General features: G+C 44.2%; 1 protein-coding gene across 4 annotated transcripts in view; it reads left to right on the forward strand.

Moving 5' to 3' along the window:
* Positions 1 to 19,768, forward strand: part of DCX (doublecortin) — a 99,548-nt gene that overhangs the window by 17,514 nt on the left and 62,266 nt on the right. For all 4 annotated transcript variants that reach the window (XM_033137443.1, XM_033137444.1, XM_033137445.1 and 1 more), the window contains exon 3: positions 4,689 to 5,029. In XM_033137443.1, the coding sequence (XP_032993334.1) occupies positions 4,689 to 5,029 (341 nt within the window). The remainder of the gene's footprint in view (positions 1 to 4,688; positions 5,030 to 19,768) is intronic.

Consider the following 19,768-nt stretch of genomic DNA (forward strand, 5'->3'; position numbering starts at 1 on the left):
AGAAACAATAGAATAAGTAAGTGCTATTCATTCATTTGCTCTAAGCTTATTAGAGGCTTCCTTGTGCTATAAACCTTGCCATATGCTGAGTGAAATGAGCCTCTCCTACTCAGCATCCTGAGCTTTCTGTAAACACCTAAGGACATGCAAGGACACAGGCACTTGGGGAGGGTGCTTTGAGGAAACAGTGAAGAAAAAAGAAGTCAGCATTAATTAGTGACCCTCAATAAGGAGAATTGTAGTCCAAAATATCAAGAGGGAACCAGGCTGATGAAGACTTGTCTGGACCTAGTGCAGAAGTGAATGCATCTCTTACTAAAACACAGTGACTGACACCTGCTCATCTTTTTCTATAGAAGATGGACTTCTTTTTCCTTCTGGAGGTCATGATGCGAATCAGCATTTGGGGTTCACAGAAGGGATGTACAAAAGGGCCTTAATTGATTCTGACATTCACTCAGGTTTTCATCTGATATTTTCCTTTCTGCTGCAGTTGGTTTATTTTACACAACTTGTCTTCCATTTATCTGAAGAAGTGTGCATGCACACAAAAGCTCATACCAATAACAAACTTAGTTGGTCTCTAAGGTGCTACTGATGTGAAAACATACATATTCTTTTAATGTATATCATAGCACACACAATAGACCTGCACGGTGCTATTTTTCTAGAAAAAGAGGTGCTGGAGCTCATCATGAACACCTCCCTTGTTCTCTTAGAATGATAATGGTGCCCACCTGAGAGGGGCCAGAACTGAGTTCCAGCAAGTTCCAGCTGAAAAGATGTCCTGGATCTGCAGATCTCAGCCATCAACAGATACTGTATTTAGATATCAGTTACATTCCCTAGATGTTCCCTTTCAAAGTGAATGAGATTCCAGAGGTCCACAAAAAACCATCCAAAGAGTCTTGTGACACCTGAAATACAAAGTTAATGAATTGGCTAAACGTCCATCAAAAATCCATCTTTAGCTACAATTCCAGCAGTGGCTCCAAGAGGTTAATCTGGATGGCCTAGAAGCCTCCCTTCAACTCTTAATATTCTATGAAATAGATTCTTGCCTTAATCCATCAGTTTTGTATGACATGAGTGGGGAAAACCTGAGGTCCTGCCTAAGGTTGGTGGGGTCAGAGGGAAAAGTAGGCAGAGCAATGTAGGCACTTACTGTACCTCTGTACAGCCAGGCAAAAGGCAGAGGTTTTGCACACTCACACCTCTTCACCCCAGCAAGCAGGAGGTGTTACAAAAGTTCAGTGACAGATTCCAGCCAGGCAAAAGGTCTCACTTAAATAGAGCACAGAGCAGAGTGGATTGGGGGAGGCGGCATGGGGAAGAGCCCTAAGGGATGGATAGAAGTCCACATACACCCCCTGGGATTGATGATCGCTACCCTTCTCTATGACAATAATACTTGAATGTAGGTCACTTGCTCTGTGATAAGGAGAGAGCCTGGGGCCGGGGCAGGGCAAGGTTCATTCTAGATGCAAGATGCACAGAGTTCTGACATTGCTCCAGCAAAAAACATCCTAATGGTTTTCCCACTTGCACTGGAAGGTTCTCCTTTAATTAAGGGGGCCTAGCCCTCTCCTGTAGTCTCCTACTAAGGCAGAAATGAGGGAGTCTCTGGTCCTGCTGGTTTGTCTCTAATGGAGTAATCCAAGTCTGATGACATTAGTGCCACATTCTTGGGCTGGAGGGACACTGACTGAAGATGCTTATCCTGTAGCAGCATGCCTTTATCCTTCTGGTTCAGACTGTGGCTCTATGATCTGGAGATGATCTGACTCCTGGTTACCAATGGTAGGGGCAGGAAGAGATTTGGCCCATAGGCGTGTATGGTCCTCCTTCAGCCAGGGTGTTTCTGTGCTTTGGCCTCTATATATTCTTTTGAGAACAAAATTAAGTAGTGATGCAAAACATACTAGGCATCCTAATCTGGTGTTTGTTTACTCAGAAGTAAGGCCCAAATAAATTACTGTGCACAGGATTGTTGCTGTAGTCAGTAATATGATCACAGCTTTTAAATTGGCAGGCTGAAATTAATTTTAAATTACTGATTTTTATTCTAGCTTGTCTGTTGAATTTGGGCATGGTCTAATTTTTCCCATGTGATGAGTGAGCACAAGGTGTTGGTTTGTTAGATATGTTGCAATGTAGAGAAGTAATTATATCACTGACAGCCGTAGTATTAGTTGACAGGTTGTTTGATTGCAGTTGCCCCAAGGTCATATCTCTTTCAGTAGATTCAACAGTTCAGCAGAGACATCTTTCTATGGCTCCAGTTTTCATCAGAATAGCTGTTCCTGCAAGAAGCAAATCAGAGAGACAGATTCTCTCCCTTTATGTATATAAGAATTTCTTATTGTACATGATAACAAGTGCCTCATTTTTTATCTGGGATAGTATCCTCTTGGCAACTGTTCTGTTGGTTGTAATCCTTTGAGGAATGTTTTGAAAGTAGTTTCTTACTAAAATACAGATAACAGCTCCTTTTTTTGTTCAAATTCTGTTCCTCTTTATAGTTACATTAAATGCACTCAGCAATTAGGAAAATGAGTCTGAAACAGACTCCCACAAGAGGTGGTGGACTCTCCTTCCTTGGAGGTTTTTAAGCAGAGACTGGCTGGCCATCTGTCATAAAGGTAAAGGTAAAGGGACCCCTGGCCGTTATGCCCAGTTGCGGATGACTTTGGGGTTGTGGTGCTCATCTCTCTTTACTGGCCAAGGGAGCCGGTGTACAGCTTCCAGGTCATGTGGTCAGCATGACTAAGCCGCTTCTGGTGAACCAGAGCAGTGCACGGAAACGCCGTTTACCTTCTCGCCAGAGCGGTACCTGTTTATCTACTTGCACTTAGACGTGCTTTCAAACTGCTAGGTTGGCAGGAGCTGGGACCGAGCAATGGGAGCTCACCCCGTCGTGGGGATTCAAACCGCTGACCTTCTGATCTGCAAACCACAGCGCCAACTGCGTCCCCTGCCATCTGTCATATATGATCTAATTGAGATTCTTGCATTGCAGGGGGTTGGATTATATGACCCTCGGGGTCCTTCCAACTCTATAATTCTATGATTCTATAAATATGTGTGTTTACAATAAAAGCCTTTTCCTTAGCACTTCAAATGTTTATGAATGTTCGGTGACATCACAACCACCTCAGACAATCAAACAATGTTCCTCCCCTGGCCTTGACTGTTTGTCCCATTGTCTATGAGACTGCATGTCTCATATCACCTTATCTCTAATAGTATTCTAAACTCGTTCTTTGGGGAAAGGTTTTTTGGGCATGAATGGTTGCTCCCTTTGGAACTGCTTTTAATTGCTGTAGTTAACTTATTTTTTTAATGGTTGCTGCATTTTTAAAACCTTTCTCGCCCTGCTGTTTCAGTGTTTAATGGCTGCTTAATCAGTGTTATATTGTGCTTAAAATGGTCAAGTGTGCATTAAGTTTAAATTGGTGTCAATGAAAGTTGTTTGTTAAATCTAATTATAATCCGGAAGCAATTTTCGGTGAGCGTGGGGGTTGCAGTTGGGAAGGAAAGGGTTAATCTTCTTAATATACTTACACACACACACACTGCATCCACTGCACAACTATTAGTTTTATATATTTTTACGTATGTCCCATTGGAAACTGTCTTCTAAGTCCAAATGGGGAGACTAGGGAGGGGACAAAGAGACAGTGGTGAAGAGAGGAGAAAGGAAAGAAAGTAAAAAGGCAGAATGAGGGAAGGGAATGGATGGTATATCAGAGCCCTGCTCTTACCTGCTGCTCCACACCTGGGCTGCATTCACTTGGCAGTTTATTCCATTTCCCTGATGCTTCTCTAACTGTTCATCTCCACATTATTATTGAGCTTTCACATCACCTAAGAGCCACGTCCGGAAAACTAATGGAACACAGAGCATACTCAAAACTCATTTCCATGTTACCATATTTGATTCCAAAGGGGTGGGTGGTGGGTGGTATGTGTTTGCAGCCCTCTTTACCTGGAAAATCACAGAAGTAAAGTGACCAAATCTGGAGCGGTATGCCAGCGTGCAGATCTTTCCTGCTGTTTTCATTGAGGAATCATGAGGGGACAGAAGCACCCATGTGCGGAAAGGGTTGTTGGGGAGCAGTGACAATGACTTTCATTGTTGTTGTAACTAGGGGTTGGCTAAGCTGGCCCCTGCCAAGGGCGCTGGTGGGGGGTGGGGGTGCAAAAATCGCTCCTTGGGGCCTCAACAGAGGAATCTGAATTCTGGTGCGGGCCATTGCAGCAGCAATTGTGTGTTGGGGGTGGGGTGGGGGGGTGATCAGCCAAATTTCACCCATGGGCCAAACATTCCCCACCTCTGGAATAGAATGTGTGTCTGTGAGTGTGTGAGAGAGAGGAAGGAGGGAGGTATTTCTGGTACTACTGAAGGGGAGGGTGAATTTTGCCCTCCTCTGCTCCTGCTACTACAGCCTTTAAAATTACATAAATACTGGGCCCTCTCCTGGAATAACTGTTGCTGTATCAGGAAGGTTGATAAATTGATAATGCCCAATGAGCTTTTCCCACTGTTTTAGAAATCCACCTGTGTTTAAAAAATGTGATTGCAGGAGGAACTTCTCTTCCTCTGGCTCTACTTTTATTTGAAATACCCCATTGCTATATTGTCACTCCTGTTTTCTAACCCCTTCCCTCTTTTCCGTTCTCAAAAGGGGAAAGTTACGTATGTTCATCTGACAACTTTTTTAAGAAAGTGGAGTATACCAAGAATGTCAACCCCAACTGGTCTGTCAACGTGAAAACCTCCGCCAACATGAAAGCTCCTCAGTCCCTGGCCAGTAGCAACAGTGGTCAGGCCAGGGAGAACAAGGATTTCGTGCGCCCCAAGCTGGTGACCATCATACGGAGCGGGGTGAAACCCAGGAAGGCTGTCCGTGTGCTGCTGAATAAGAAGACGGCACATTCCTTTGAGCAAGTTCTCACCGATATCACAGAAGCCATAAAGCTGGAAACAGGAGTCGTCAAAAAGCTGTACACCCTGGATGGAAAGCAGGTAAGACCATTTTGTTCAAATGCCCCCAAGACCTCCAAAGTTTCACAACAGTACAAAGAGTGGAAGAAAATACAAACATAGAATTGTGTGGCGTTTTCTCCAGATACTTAAAAATACCATCAAATTCTTAACCAGGGAGCATCAGAATGGGAGACCCATTACAACACTGGTGTCTTCTCCTCTCCCACATGTTATCTGGAGTCTTCAGTCAGTTTAGAAGCCAGGATTGGAACTCCTTCCTAAATTAAAACAAAATAAAAAATTCTTATTTTGTTTTGACTACGGCAGACCAACACGGCTACCCACCTGTTCCTAAATTAAGACAGTGACCTGTTTGGAGGGTCTCATTTTCTATCCCACATCCACTCTTGCCACTTGATCATAAGGAAGCCCTACTCACATGATGGGTGAGCAGGTAAGCTGACTTGGTCATATGATGCTCGCGTCTACACTGAAGCTGTGTATACACTAATATCAGTCCAAAATAATTCATGTTTTTCCTTAACAGGCTGCTTTCAATCTAGATTGATTCTAGGTCCTGCCATCTTCAAGGGTGGGTGTGGCTACTTGTCACATGTTTGAAAACCCGCCCCTTGATTAAGTTATCCTTGCCTTTTGCACCCTGCACACCTCCCAGGTGAATGAAGAAGGAAGTGGGGTTTGTAGTGTTGGTGTACAGCCACCCACAGTGTCATTGTCCAGGTGTGGATATACTCACGAGCGCACAGGACAGCCTACATCTGTTTTCAAATTACAGTGCAGTATAATGCAGAATCAATTTGCAAGAAGTTTTGTTTTTTAATTTTAAATGAAACCAGTTTCTTGAACTGCTTTTCAGGTGCAATTCAGCAAATAAATAAATAAAACAAAGCAATGCAATAGATCTGGATTGTGCGTAGACTACATCAAAAAAGCAAGTACTGAGTCTCCAATTTGTTCTAGAATAAAATGCCACACAGTCTGAGTGGCATAAGTTAGCTTCCTTCACAACTGCATCACAAGTCATTCTACGGAAGGTTCCTAGCTCAATGGTAGAGCACCTGCTTTGCATAAGAACGTAAGGAGAGCTCTTCAGGATCAAGCCAAAGGACTATCTAGTTCAGCATCCTATTCTCATAGTGGTCAGGCAGATGCCCATAGGAAACCTGCAAGCAGGACCTAAGTGCAACAGTATTCTTCCAACTGTCAGCTGGTCTTCAGAGGCATATTGACAGCCTTCTCTGCCCCGAATTTATCTAATTCTCCTTAAAGTCATCCATGTTGGTAGCCATCATTATATCCTGTGGGAGCAAATCAGGTCCCAGGTTCAATCACCAGTTAGGCATGGGATCCATCCCTGTCTGAAATCGCTGTTGTGAGACAGCATAATACTGACCTAAGTGAACAGTGGTCTGAATCAGTATAAAACTCCTTCCTTCCTTTCTCCCACATACATATTCACCCTTCCCCACTTTATGCTTGACCATTAGCCATGCTGGCTGATGCTGAAAGAAAACTGTTCTCCACCCAAAGGGTACCATGTTGGAGAAAGCTGGCTTAATTCATAAGCAGGAACCTCCTTTTGAAACCTCCTTATTTCTCCCTGGTGAAAAAATGAGAAAACCTAGTATGTAGTTATACCTCTTAACCCAGTATGTTCAATATATGGGCAGCTAAGGGGAGTGGGGTAGGGGCAGCTGCCCCCCCCCTAAATCAAGTAAATCAATAAAAATATTTAACTGAGATTCTGCACCCCCAACATAAAGCCACCCCCTAACACAAATCCTGGCTATGCCCATATGGTTCAATATGCTAACATTTAAATGTAGTTAATGAAAAACTGGGAATCCTTAGCTTAACATCCTTCAAATATTTGAAAGCTGCACAGTGCAAGCCTAAGCATATTTCCTCAGATGTAACTCTCTCTGTGTTTCATCAGAATTATTCCCTAGTCAGCAGGCACAGGATTGCAGCCTTAGCCCCTTCACACTCTACAATTTTATAATCTGTTGCAATATCCTCTTCTCGTTTCCCTTACCCATGTTTTTCCATATTCCTTCTCTGATGCTAAAGCCATGCTGACTAAGTGAACATCTACTGAAGCCTAAAATTAACCTGCCAAAGTGGCCACCATCTGTTCCTATAGAAGCCAGATTTTTCATGCCAGTGGTTATGTTACTAAATTGTCACTGGTATTAGTATCAGGCGGGAGAATGCAGCCAACCATTGGAGGAAAACAGATGCACCAACACCACTGTCCTGAGCACCACTGAACTGTGAATATTCTCCAAAGGATTCTCCCTCCGCTGCTGCTGCTGCTGCTGCTGCTGCCACCACCACACACTTTAAAATAAACAATGCAGGCAGATTGTACCAGAGTATTATTTTGGCTTTAGGGCGCAGTCTCAACAGTTCTCAAGCTTCACACTAGTCAGAACGTTTTAAAGCAAAATGGGTTGCTCTCTGTCTAGAAACAAAGTGAGTTGGATGAGTGGGTAGAGATCATTTGGGGTGAACAGATTCCCTGGCATATTGCATCCCATTATTGCTGTGGAGGAGTCAGCTGAAAATGTACTTCTCTTTCCTTTGGGTTTATTACTGATATTTTCCAAAAGTACGTCTGGAATTGGCACATGGACAGTTTCCTGAAGCTTTAAAGTGTCCTGCTGTTCACTGGTTATCTCTCTCTCTCTCTCTCTCTCTCTCTCTCTCTCTCTCACTCACTCTCACTCTCACTCACACTCCTCAGTCCCATGTTGCTGCTTCTAATGTGTGCAGATAAATTAGAGTGCAAAAAGGAATGTGGATGCAATTCCTTTTGCACTGTACTTCATCGGTAACTGAGGGCTAATCCACACTTCCTCTGGTCCCACTGCTTTTTCCTGGGGATAACTGCTCTTTAGTGTTCAATCTGGCTTCACCCGGATTGCCATTTATTCCAATCTATCACTAAAGAGCAGATTTTCCCTTGGAAAGGAGCGGGCAACAAGCTGATGTGTGGATGAGCCCTCAGACTGAACAAACACAAGGGACTGAGAACACACATGTCCAGCAGCCTGAATGAAGTCCAGAAATAAAATTTTAAAATTGAGCATAGGAAGCTGCCTTATATTGACTCATACCATTGGTCCATCTAGCTCAGTATTGTCTACACTGACTGACAGCAGTACTCCAGTACTGCTGGAATCTTTTTCAGCCCTACCTGGAGATGCCAGGGTTTGAACCTGGGATTTTCTGCTTTCAAAGCAGAATCCCTAGTGCTGAGCTGTGGCCCTTCTCCATAATGCTAATGCCAAACTCTCTATCTAGCTATCTATATACATACATTCAAATAAACTGCACCTTTCTTTAGGGCTACTTTTCAAAATGAGGAAAAGGACTTCCAGGTGAGCTGATCTAGGACCCTCTGGACTCCCTGTCCTTTAACTTCCCTACCTCCTAGGACCTCTTCCCCGTCCACATCTCTTCCACAAAACTTCTCCTGCCCACAAAACTTCCCCTGCCCACAAAACTTTTCCTGCTCAGCCAAACTGACAATGTTGCCTTCCCTCACAGACTTTGGAATACAAATATTTTTACAGCTTTGTTCCGACCTGTTTGCAATGGAGGGCAAGGGGAGTAAACTAGGGATTAAAGTGACATAAAACTCACAGAGCCAGTGTCCTAATTGCTCACATTAGTGAGCAGGCCTGGCGTGGAAATTTTTAAAGGGCATCAAAGGAGTTTCAAATGGCATCATTGGAGACCTGAAGGAGCGTCTCCACCCCTTTGTTCAGCACGGACACTGAGGTCCAGCTCCGAGGGCCTTCTGGCAGTTCCCTCACTGTGAGAAGTGAAGTTACAGGGAACCAGGCAGAGGGCCTTCTTGGTGGTGGCGCCCGCCCTGTGGAACTCCCTCCCATCAGATGTCAAGGAAATAAACAACTACCGGTACCTGACTTTTAGAAGCCATCTGAAGGCAGCCCTGTTTAGGGAAGTTTTTAACATTTGATGTTTTATGGTATTTTTTATATTTTGTTGGAAGCTGCCCAGAGTGGCTGGGCAAACCCAGCCAGATGGGTGGGGTATAAATAATTAAATAATAATAATAATAATAATAATAATAATAATAATAATAATAATAATAATAGACTTCCTGAAATCTCCCTAAAGTTCCATTCTTTTTCCTAACCTCTGACAGCCTGAACATATCAAGTTCTTGACTTGCTCATCAATTGAATGGTTCCATTGGGTTATAAGTAATGGCTTGAGAATGTACAACATGCCGTCAGGATCTGCATGTTGTGCAGGGCCTGCTGGAGATTATGCATAATAACCAGAGATTGAACAGAATTCAGCCAATATATACACATTCCCCAAGGTCATGGTCAGAGGCAGTAATGCTTCTGAATACCGACTGTTTGACACCACAGGAGAGGAAGATGCTCTTGTTCTGGAGTCTTACTTGAGGGTTTCCCATAGACATCTCGGTGGTCACTGTGAGAACAGAATGCTGGACTAGATAGGCCATCAGCCTGGTCTAGCAGGCTCTTTTCATCTGTGAAACGCGCATAATTCTCTCTTAATGAACAGGTTATTTGCTCATTCTGCACATATAAGATGGGCAGGGTATAAATAATAAATAAATAAATAAAATTATTATTATTATTATTATTATTATTATTATTATTATTATTATTATTATTATTATATTTGGGGGAAGGTTATAATATGCACCTACCAAAAACAAATGGGGAGGAGGAACATTGGCTTGTTGTTCCATAGCTTTTATTTTCCTGTCTTTAGCTAAGTGCTGCTGCTGCTTCTAAATGTTACCTGTCTTTTCCAATGAAGTTATATACATATTCATGTGTCAGGACATTTGTGGTTTTACACACCAGAGATTTCCAACCCTGTTAGAATGTTTCCCTCCAGCAGTCTTTGCCTCTACAAGGATGTAATGTGGCAGGTGATAGGTGGACTCCAGATACCTGCTGGAGAAGCAGATGCAAATTTGTACCAAGGCTAGGTCACTGCTAGATTCTGCAGAGCTCTGTGAATTTGCCACCATTGCTTAGATGATGCGTGAAGTGAGATAGTTTAAGCAGTGGAAGAAGAAGAAAAGTTAGTGAACATCTGTTTCCACAGAAGGTACAAATACAAATGAAACCATTGTTTCCAGAGCTATGGTGGTGCCATTCTTCAAGAAACAACACCTAACATGATTGCTTCAGACCCATAACATTGGCTACATATTGACACGTGGATATTCAGTAGTCCAGGGGCCACTAACCTGGTCCCCTCAAGATGTTGTTGGACAACAACTCCCATAAGCCTCCACTAGCATAACCAATGGTCAGGGATGATGGCCATTCCTGCTGGCTCATACTGATGAGGGGACCAAATGTTGCATCCTTGAAAGTAGACAAGGTCCTCAAATCCAGAGAGAAATGTGGGCTTGGCCAGAGGATCACAAGGATCCATAGAATTGGATTGGCCAGGTTTGGTATCTAATATATTAGGAGTCTGTTGTTTTGCAGCTCAAGCCACTGATATCAGGGATAATATCAATTGTAAAATGGTGTAGAGAGATTTAAAATGGCACCACTAGGAAGCAGATCTTTTTCAATGAACGATGACCTTTCTATTATATCCTACTTTGCAAAATGGAAGATAATTTAAAACCAGTTTGAGGGACAGTTTATAGTGCATACACAGAGGAATACACACACACACACACACACACACACACACACACAGCAAATATACAGCAGCTGGAACAGTGCAGAAGGTCACAGCTTTTGCAGCTCTGCTCCATTAAGAACAATGGAAATGATAAGTGGTATTGACTCCACAGGAATAATTATGCAGCCAGCCTGCCTGCAGGGCAGCAGGGGAGAACAGGACGGTGAGGTCCTTCGTTTCTATCCCCCATCCCTCGCCATCTGTTCTCTGCCCCTTAGCTGATATCTAGTCCACTGGCAGGGCCTGAGAAAGCTTGTTCTTCTCTTGGCAATCTACAGACATCAGTCCCTACCATGTGCTGATGGGCTTGAAGGCTCAAGAGCCTGGTAGGGGTACTTGACCTCAGATACCATGTCTGGTAGAAGGGCAAATGGCACAGTCTTTCCACCCCTTCTCCTTTTTGACTAACTTACGTATATAAAGTATTTTCTTGGACAGTGAAATAAACATTTTTTAAAAAGCTGGATGGAATGCTTGGTGTAATTCTATGTGCCCTATTTCTAAGTTATGTGAATAGAAATAAATGTATTCGTACTCTCCTCCTCCAACATCTCATGGCTCCACGAAGAGTATTCTTATGTACTTGGTGAATTTCTGGGATACACATTCTTTTACTTTTCTGCCAAACCTTTCTGCATTAGGCTTTCTTGATCTTGGTCTAAGAACTTATGGAAGCTTCTACTGATCTGATCTTCTTATATTTCGATTTACTGCATGCTCTAGGTTGCTTTGTTGGGTGTTTGTCAAAAAAATCAAGACATGCGCAAAAAATGAGAAGCCAATCAACCAAACAAAAAACCTGGTTGGAACAGTAAATAAGGTTGGGGGTCAACTATTAATTTACTTCCAATATTTACAGACTGCTTTTCACCATAAATGGTCTTGAAGTAACCAATTTTTAAAATGTGTGTCATCTTGGCTAGTAACTATTATCCTACTTACCTTCCATGAATTTCTCCAGCCCTCTTTAAAGCCACCCAAATGTGTGGCCATCACTAACTCTTGTGGGAGCTAATTCCAAGGTTTAACTATGTGCTGCGTGAAGAAGTGCCTCCTTTTATCTGTTCTGATTCTTCCAGAATTCAGTTTCATTGGATAACCCCATCAGATTCTAATATCATGAGAGATGGGGGCAGGAGACCTATCTCTGTCCACTTTCTCCAAGCTTGAGGTTTCCAGGCCTGAGGGAGCCCTGAGCAAAGTGTTCTCTGGTGGGTCTCTTTCTCCATCAATGGACCCTGGAGGGCTTACCTAGAGAAAGAGAGCAACAGTCCACTATGTATTACAAGATGGCTTAGCTGCCATTTTATTTTCACATGATGCCCTGAGACAATGTCCCACTAGGGGCATTATGGGAAATTTAAATTGCAGTAGACTTAAAAGGGGCTATATCAGGCAGCAGCCCTGGGCCATACCAGGATGCTGGGCAACGGCAACTGCCCTGGGACACCAGGTGCTGATGCTGACCCAGATTAAAAATTACTTGAGTATATACTGAAAGATATATACTCTTAAACCTGAAAAGCTTTCCTGGAGAGTTCATTTCTGGACAACTCAGCTGTAATGGGACTGAAACACTTCCTCTCGCCTTCCTAATGCAGCCATATCAGAAACCTTATCAACTGCTGGCAGACTGCAGGATTACATGTAAATGAAGTATCAAAGGCTAGAATTAGAATATTAGCTATGATGAATATGAGTTTTGCATGCTCAAGTGGGCTTCACAGTGGATTAAAAGCACCCTAGCCTACATCTCTTAATTCTTGCTGAAAGTTTAAGGCACCGTTTTCACTGAATTTTAATATGGTGTTATTACTTTCTATGATACTATGGATTTTCTATTATTTTAGACAACTGCAGTCACTGAGGTTTACATCTGGACAAGCATATGTCAGGATGAAATGAAAGCAATGAGACTATTATAGCCAAACATGCCAGTCTACAAACTGCATTATTGCCTGTGTAGGGAATTTTTATTTTTAACTTTTTGGCATCATTTGTTGTTCAAAATTTGAAATGGAGTTTTGCTGATGTTGCTAGCCTAGATCTTTAATCCTTGTTTTTCAGTGAGATTAGGGACTTGCCATCAAATCACCCATAATCACCAATGATTGCATGTTCTCTGCATATTTTTTTAAGCAGCAAAGGAAACTCTCAGCTGTGCATAATAGCAAGGATTTGGACACCTCTTAATTACTAATGTTAAGTATTCAATTGGCAAATCATCCTCATTGCATGCTAATTAGTGTCACGGTCCAAATAAGAGATGGGCACAATATAGACTACAAGCGCTATGAGGTCCAAGACGCCTGTTTTAGAAACTATTTGTGCAGCCAGTGTGGTGTCCTCCAGATCTTTATTGGAATACAACTTTCATCATTCCTGATCCGATGGGTGTTGGCCAAGAGTTGACAGTGCCCACTTTGCTGCCATCACTGCCATAAACAACTGAAAATATATATATAATCTATAGGCAAACAAGAGTACCAAGACAATACAACTGACTGGAGAAAATATTGCATAGCCCTCATGAAGAATTCCAACCATAATGTCTTCCTCAGGGTCTTGGTCTCAGTGCTGCCTTTGTAGAATTCAGTAGGGAAAAGGATGGTGACAAAACTCAAACTGTTGCCCATTGGGAGTGATAAGGGGGAAGGTAAGGAGCCCAAAAATGACAGGCAAAGCCAGAGCAAAATAACACCCAGCACCAACCAATTTTACTTCCTCTGCCCCTGTCCTGGACAATCACTGGACTACTTGTAAGTAAGAAGATAAGCAGGCCGGAGCTTGCTAAGGGAAGGCTGTGTTTAGTGAGGCAGTGCTCCCTTTGCCTTTATGGGCTAGCCTCCTTTGACAGCCATGTTTGTGCTAGAGCTAATAAATAAATAAATAAAACCCAGAGTCTCATCCTGCAAAACCACAGGTGTTTTGAAGGCCCACCCTCAGCACGAGAGACTCTCCAATGGCAATATTTAGGCCATGAGACAAAAACCTTCCTGATTCAATGTCTCCCACCTTCCCTTCTTCACGTGCTTCCTTCCCATAACTCATGGCTTTGACTGGTGTGTGTATTCCCATTCCCCCCAACCTCCCTTTGTGTAGTCTGGCAGCTGCAAGGACCAGTTGCTAGGTGACAGCCTCTGCAGCACAAAGCGCTCCGGCTGGGCAGGTCAGTCCTGCCATTTTCAGACAGCTGTGCATAATTTCTATTTGCCTTTCTCTCACTGTCGCTAAATCACAGGGAGCCGAATCAGCATAAAACATCTAATGGAGATTAAAGGGCTGCACTTATTCTCATTGCTTTATTCGTCTTTAAAAACACTTCTTTGGTGAAAAGAGATTACACATGGGTAGGCTTGTCTTTGACTAGAGCCAGACCAGTGGGGTTAAAAATTAATGCCGGCCCAGAGTATTTTTTTGGCATTTAGGGTGTGTTGTGTGTGTGTGTGTGTGTGTGTAAATACACTCAAAAGATTGGATTACTCATTGTGGACAGGCAAAATCAAATAACAGGTGTGGTGAGATTACCTTTGAAGGAGAAAGAGCTGTAGCCTGTGGCAGAGTACTTGGTTCGATGCCCAGCATCTGTAGTTTGGACTGGGAGTGTCCCCTGCCTGAGATCCTGGACACCTTCTGCTGGTCAGTGTACACAGTTATTGAGCTGTATGGGTCAGTGGTCTGACTCTACAGTATAAAAAGCAACTTCCTATATTTCTGCAAGGGGGCTATGAACTTAATATCCTTTTCTTTGTTAATAGGGAAAAATGCTTTTCTGCCACTTCAGGGAGCCAGTTGGCTGACCTATGTAATCCAAGGGTGTTCCCTTTGTAATTGAAGAACCTTTGGCCCTCCAGATGTTGCTGAACTTCAATTTGCAGCCCTGGCCATCAGCCATGCTTGCCTAGGGCTGATGGGAGTTGTAGTTCAGCAACATCCGGAGGGCTGAATGTTGCTCGCACCTAATATAGAAGGCCATTCCTAGGTAGGTTCCAGGGAAGGTGGGGGAGATGACTGCTCTAACTGAAACAGAGTTCACCAGCATGCAAAGTTGAGATCCATTCCAGAGACACATTCTGTCTTTGTGCACTGCTAGAAGATCAGATCCAGATTCCTTAGATGGCATCATTGTAATCAATGTTAGTCCTACTCAAAGTTGACCCACTGAATCCCATGGGATTCAATGGCTATGTGTCTGTAAGAGTGATGATTACAGAGAGTGAAAAGTCTTATCTTCTATGGGCAGGGAGCAGGGGAAGGTGGGTGCTGATTTTCAGATTTGAATGAAATTGTAAATGGAGATAGTCAGAGGCATAGCGAGCCGCTTGGCTGCCGGGGATGGCAAGCCAAGCGGCACCCCCCTGGGGGTGGGGCCTTGCTCCGTAGCATATGCGTCATGATGCATGCACTATGGAGCGCAGCCCAGGCAGACTGCTGCGGACATGCACAGTCCGCCCGGCACCCCTTCCGTGCGGCAGCTGCTCACGCAGAAGGGCTGCCGGGCGGCGGCTTGGGAGTCACACTCACGCGGGGGGTGTGTGTGTGGCCGGGTGGCGGCTTAGGAGTCAGTCCGCCTGGACTCCCAAGCCGCCGCCTGGCCACCCCCCCGTGAGTGCAACTCGCAAGCCGCCACCCGGCATCCCTCCTGCATAAGCAGCCACCACACAGAAGGGATGGAAAAGGGGTGCCAGGTGGCAGCTTGGGAGTCTGGGCGGACGGCGCATGTCTGTGCAGGCTGCTGCAGACATGCGCAGTCCACCCGGATTCCCAAGCTGCCACCCGGCGCCCCTTCCGTGCAGCGGCTGCTCGCACGGAAGGGCTGCCAGGCGGTGGCTTGGGAGTCACACTCATGGGGGGGGGGTGGCACAGAGTATCACCCTCCCCAGGCTGGAACCCGGGGGGCACCGCCCCCTACGCTCCACCCTTGCTACGCCACTGGAGATAGTTCTAACAGATGAAGGTAGATAAACAGATGGTACCTGAACATGAGCACATGAGTGGGTTGGCCATTTGGAACTAGGATGATCTTCATTCTAATCCTCTTTCACTCAGCTAACCCTTTTCCAGCTTTTATTATAATGCTCACACACCTTGACTGAATTTATTGGAAATTAGTTCATGGGCTATATACAGACTGCAGCTGGATCTGCTGGGCTTTTGTATCCTTAACAGTAGGGTTGCCATATTTCAAAAAGTAAAAAACAGGACGCCCCAAACGTTGCTGAGCTTTTTTTAAGGAAACACCCAAAATTGTTGAGCTGAAAAAAATGACTTTTCGGTTGACTTGCCTAGGATCCAGGACAAAGTGCTGCTTTTTGGAAATCCCTCCCCTCCAGACATCAATTCGGAACACAGAGGTTGACCTTTGGGGGGTGAAGCCAAACGGTTGGAGGATTACAGCACCTGCTGTGGCTGTAGAGACCAATATGTTTTATTGCAAGTGGGGCAGATGAAGTTGTGTTGCTCCGCTACTGGAGAGGAAGAAACATCTCTTAATTGTGGGCTTTGGCCTACTTGTCAAATACCACCCACATCACAAAAACATAGTAGTCGCAGCGGTGTTGCATTCTTGCCCATCTGTGCATTGGGAGGAAGGATTTGTATATCTGGCTCTGCTAGAAGTAAGAAGATTAAATCCCTCAATTAGCATAGGATTTGACACAGCAGATAATACCACGGAGCCCACTGAGGTTTCTGCCTCTTTTTGATTTCCTATCAGGCAGTGCAACAGCTCAGATGCACCAGTGCTAATCAAGATGTCGTATGCTTGCTCAGACCTTAGCTTTTGCAGGGGCTTAAACTCAGAGCCTGTTTTAATGGAAGAGGCCATAGCACAGTAATAGAGCATATATTTTGCATGTACAGCATGTCATGATCCAAGAGGAAGCCCACCAACAAGGAGGGGTGGTAGCCAAGATGAGGCAAGGTAAAGGTCAGAGGGAGTTCAAGGTATTGGTTCAGGACCAAGCACAGTGTTCCTGTCACTGAGGCTGGACATCCAAGTTGTCTCACCTAAGTTCTGGAGCATCTGACTGAGTTTCAAAGCAGTACTAGATGATTATTAGTCAGAGGGCAGTTGCCAGTTCCTTTGTCTGTAAACAATGACTTCTTTGTGGCAGTAGGGGTTTCCACCTGTGGGGATGTCTGATTAGGGTTCCCTTGGGGCACTGAAGAGTCAGTAGACCAGCCGTCAGAGTCTGGCAGCTGAGGTGTCTCCTGAGGGCCCAGGGGACTAGAGCTCTGTTGTCAGCAGATCTACAGAGCATGGATCCATCTTCACCTCAGAGCTTCAGTTGCCAAAGGACTCTGTCTCCAAGGAAACTTTATCTGGGGTCATGGTACCAGATCCCAAGTATCTCCAGTTAAAAGGTGGAAAGGCTAGGAACATCCTCTGCCTGAAGCCTTGGAGCACTATCAGCATAGAAAATACTGAGCAATTGGGATTGTTGGTTTGATGTAGTACAAGGCACTTACAAGGGGGGCAGCAAGTAGTTTGTCTGCATCTGGCTAGCTGAAGCTTTCCCACCCCTGCCTTGGAGCACAAACACATGGAGTTTCATTATACTGAGAGGGGCCACTGTTGCATCTAGATGAGTACTGTCTGCAATGACTGGCAGTGACCTCCTGGGTTTCAGGTAGGGATCTTGCCCCAGCCAAGTCAGGTAGCTGCCAGTTTAGGCTTTGGAGGGTCATATGTGTCAAGTTCCAAATAGTATTTATAGACCACATGGGGTATGGATGCTGATCAGAACGTGTACCCTCCAAAGCCTAAACTGGAGGCACATTATATGTGGTTCCTTTTTGCATGTGCTAAGCTGCATCTACAAAGACAGGAATGAGGCTTTTCCTCTGAACTGGTACATCATGTCAATGTAGCTTTGCCAGTCTCTGTGGCTGGCTGGTCCTTTGGAAGGAATGCTGGATGCATGTGGCTTATTAATTCCGCTGTCAAGTCTTTTCCCAAGCTGGCCCTTTGTTGTAGCTTATTTCTCACCGCAGAGCTCTTTTGATTCCCAGCCCCCTCCTCTCACTGGAGCTTCAGTTCCTCTTGGCTGCTTCTTGCTCACCCCATTGTTACTCCATATTCAGCCTGGAACTGCATCTCCCCAACATGCACGTCCAGACTATTAGCAAAGTTGGTCCTTTCTCTCTTTTTCTCCCAAGTTCATGTGACCTGTGCCTTTCTTGGATCCAAATACTCCAGTGCATTGACTCAACTCATGTAAAAGAGACAAAAGAATCAGCAAAACATAAGCTGGACTCACCAGAGCCAGCTGGCAGTTCTGTGTGTGTGTGCGTGCGTGTGTGTGTGTGTGTGTGTGTGTGTACACGTGCGTGCATACAGAGGGGGGAAGGTGGGTCACCAAACTGTTACAAATGCTTGTTTTGATCTTAAAAAAATGAACTAGAGTTCACAGAAACAGTTGTGGCTTTCCTTAGGAATTATACTGCTATGTCATAAAGTCCTGTGGAGTGGGGGCTGACACATCCACATTCTGAAAACTGTAATTTAAAAACCAGCTGAGTGTGACTGAACATGCCCTGAATGATACATTCAGCAGAATCAAGGATGCATGCTTTTCCTAGAGTTACATGCCTAAACGCTTTACATATACATCCATACGCCCACCCACCCCTTTTGGTCTATAGCGAACTAGCATGGCAGAGGTGGAAGTTCAACCTAGCCTTCTCCCATGCATGAAACCATGGCTCAAGACTCCATCCCACTCCTATCAGACAAGAGTCTTGAAGACTCAGAAGATGCAGAGGATTTGCATGTGAACCAGAAAGCAGCTGCCCCCTTAGAAAATTTTGATATTACTTTCCTTTCAGAAATAGCATTTAGCAGTACATTTTTATAGGGACATTACTGTCTTTTCTGAAGATTAATTTTTGTTCTGATTCAGCAGTAAACAGTAGGTTTTCCTGGGGAAAGCGTTGAGACAAATTAAAAAGCTCTCAGACCTGTGCCTAGTAATCACACGACAAACAAAAGTGTGAATGAGCCCTTACTCTTATGTTCAGGGGCCCAAGGGGCCAGCAAACTCAGCAGGGGGCCAGTCCACCGTCCCTCAGACCATGTGGTGGGCTGGAGTGTGTGTATATATATATATATATATATTGGGGGGGATGAACGAATTCCTATAACCCAGAGATGCATATTAAATAAAAGGACACATTCTACTCAGGTAAAAACACACTGATTCCCGGACCGTCTGCGGGCCGGATTTAGAAGGCGATTGGGCCGCATCTGGCCCCCGGGCCTTAGGTTGCCTACCCCTGGGTTAGAGCATGGTGTAGATCAGTGTTTTTCAACCTTTTTTGGGCAAAGGCACACTTGTTTCATGAAAAAAATCACGAGGCACACCACCATTAGAAAATGTTAAAAAAAATAACTCTGTGCCTATATTGACTATATATAAAGTAATTTTCCCACGGCACACCAGGCAACATCTCGCGGCACACTAGTGTGCCGCGGAACAGTGGTTGAAAAACACTGGTGTAGATAACACCAAGGTTGCAGGTTCAATCCGTATATGGGACAATTGCATATTCCTCCATTACAGGGGGCTGCGACTAGATGATCCTCAGGGTCCCTTCCAACTGTGGAGTTCTATGGTTCTACGAAACCCTTTTTATCCGAGAAAGATCTGTTCATGGTGCTGAATGCAGGTTCCATTATCAAGACAACTCTGGGCAATGGAAAGGGAAATAAACTAGGATGACCCTTGGTATCACATCCTTTGGAGGGCCTAGTTTAATTATTTGATCATCCTGATAGCCATACAAACTAACAAACCGGTTATGAAATGTTTATGTTTTGGCATATAGTCATGTCACTTTCCTGAAGAAAGGAGAGGAAAGTTTATCCTGATGTTAAGTAATATTTACATTAACATTCATTATGCATAGAGCAATTGGCCAGAAAAGGGAAGAAAGCAGGAATGTTTGATGCTGTAGGTTATTTTTGTCTATATTTGCACTACAATTTAAACTAATATTCAACTTCCTCCTCTAAGTGTTTTTTTTTTTTATAGA

The sequence above is a fragment of the Lacerta agilis genome, chromosome Z (genome assembly GCF_009819535.1).
Source record: "Lacerta agilis isolate rLacAgi1 chromosome Z, rLacAgi1.pri, whole genome shotgun sequence".
NCBI classification, from domain to species: Eukaryota; Metazoa; Chordata; class Lepidosauria; order Squamata; family Lacertidae; genus Lacerta; species Lacerta agilis.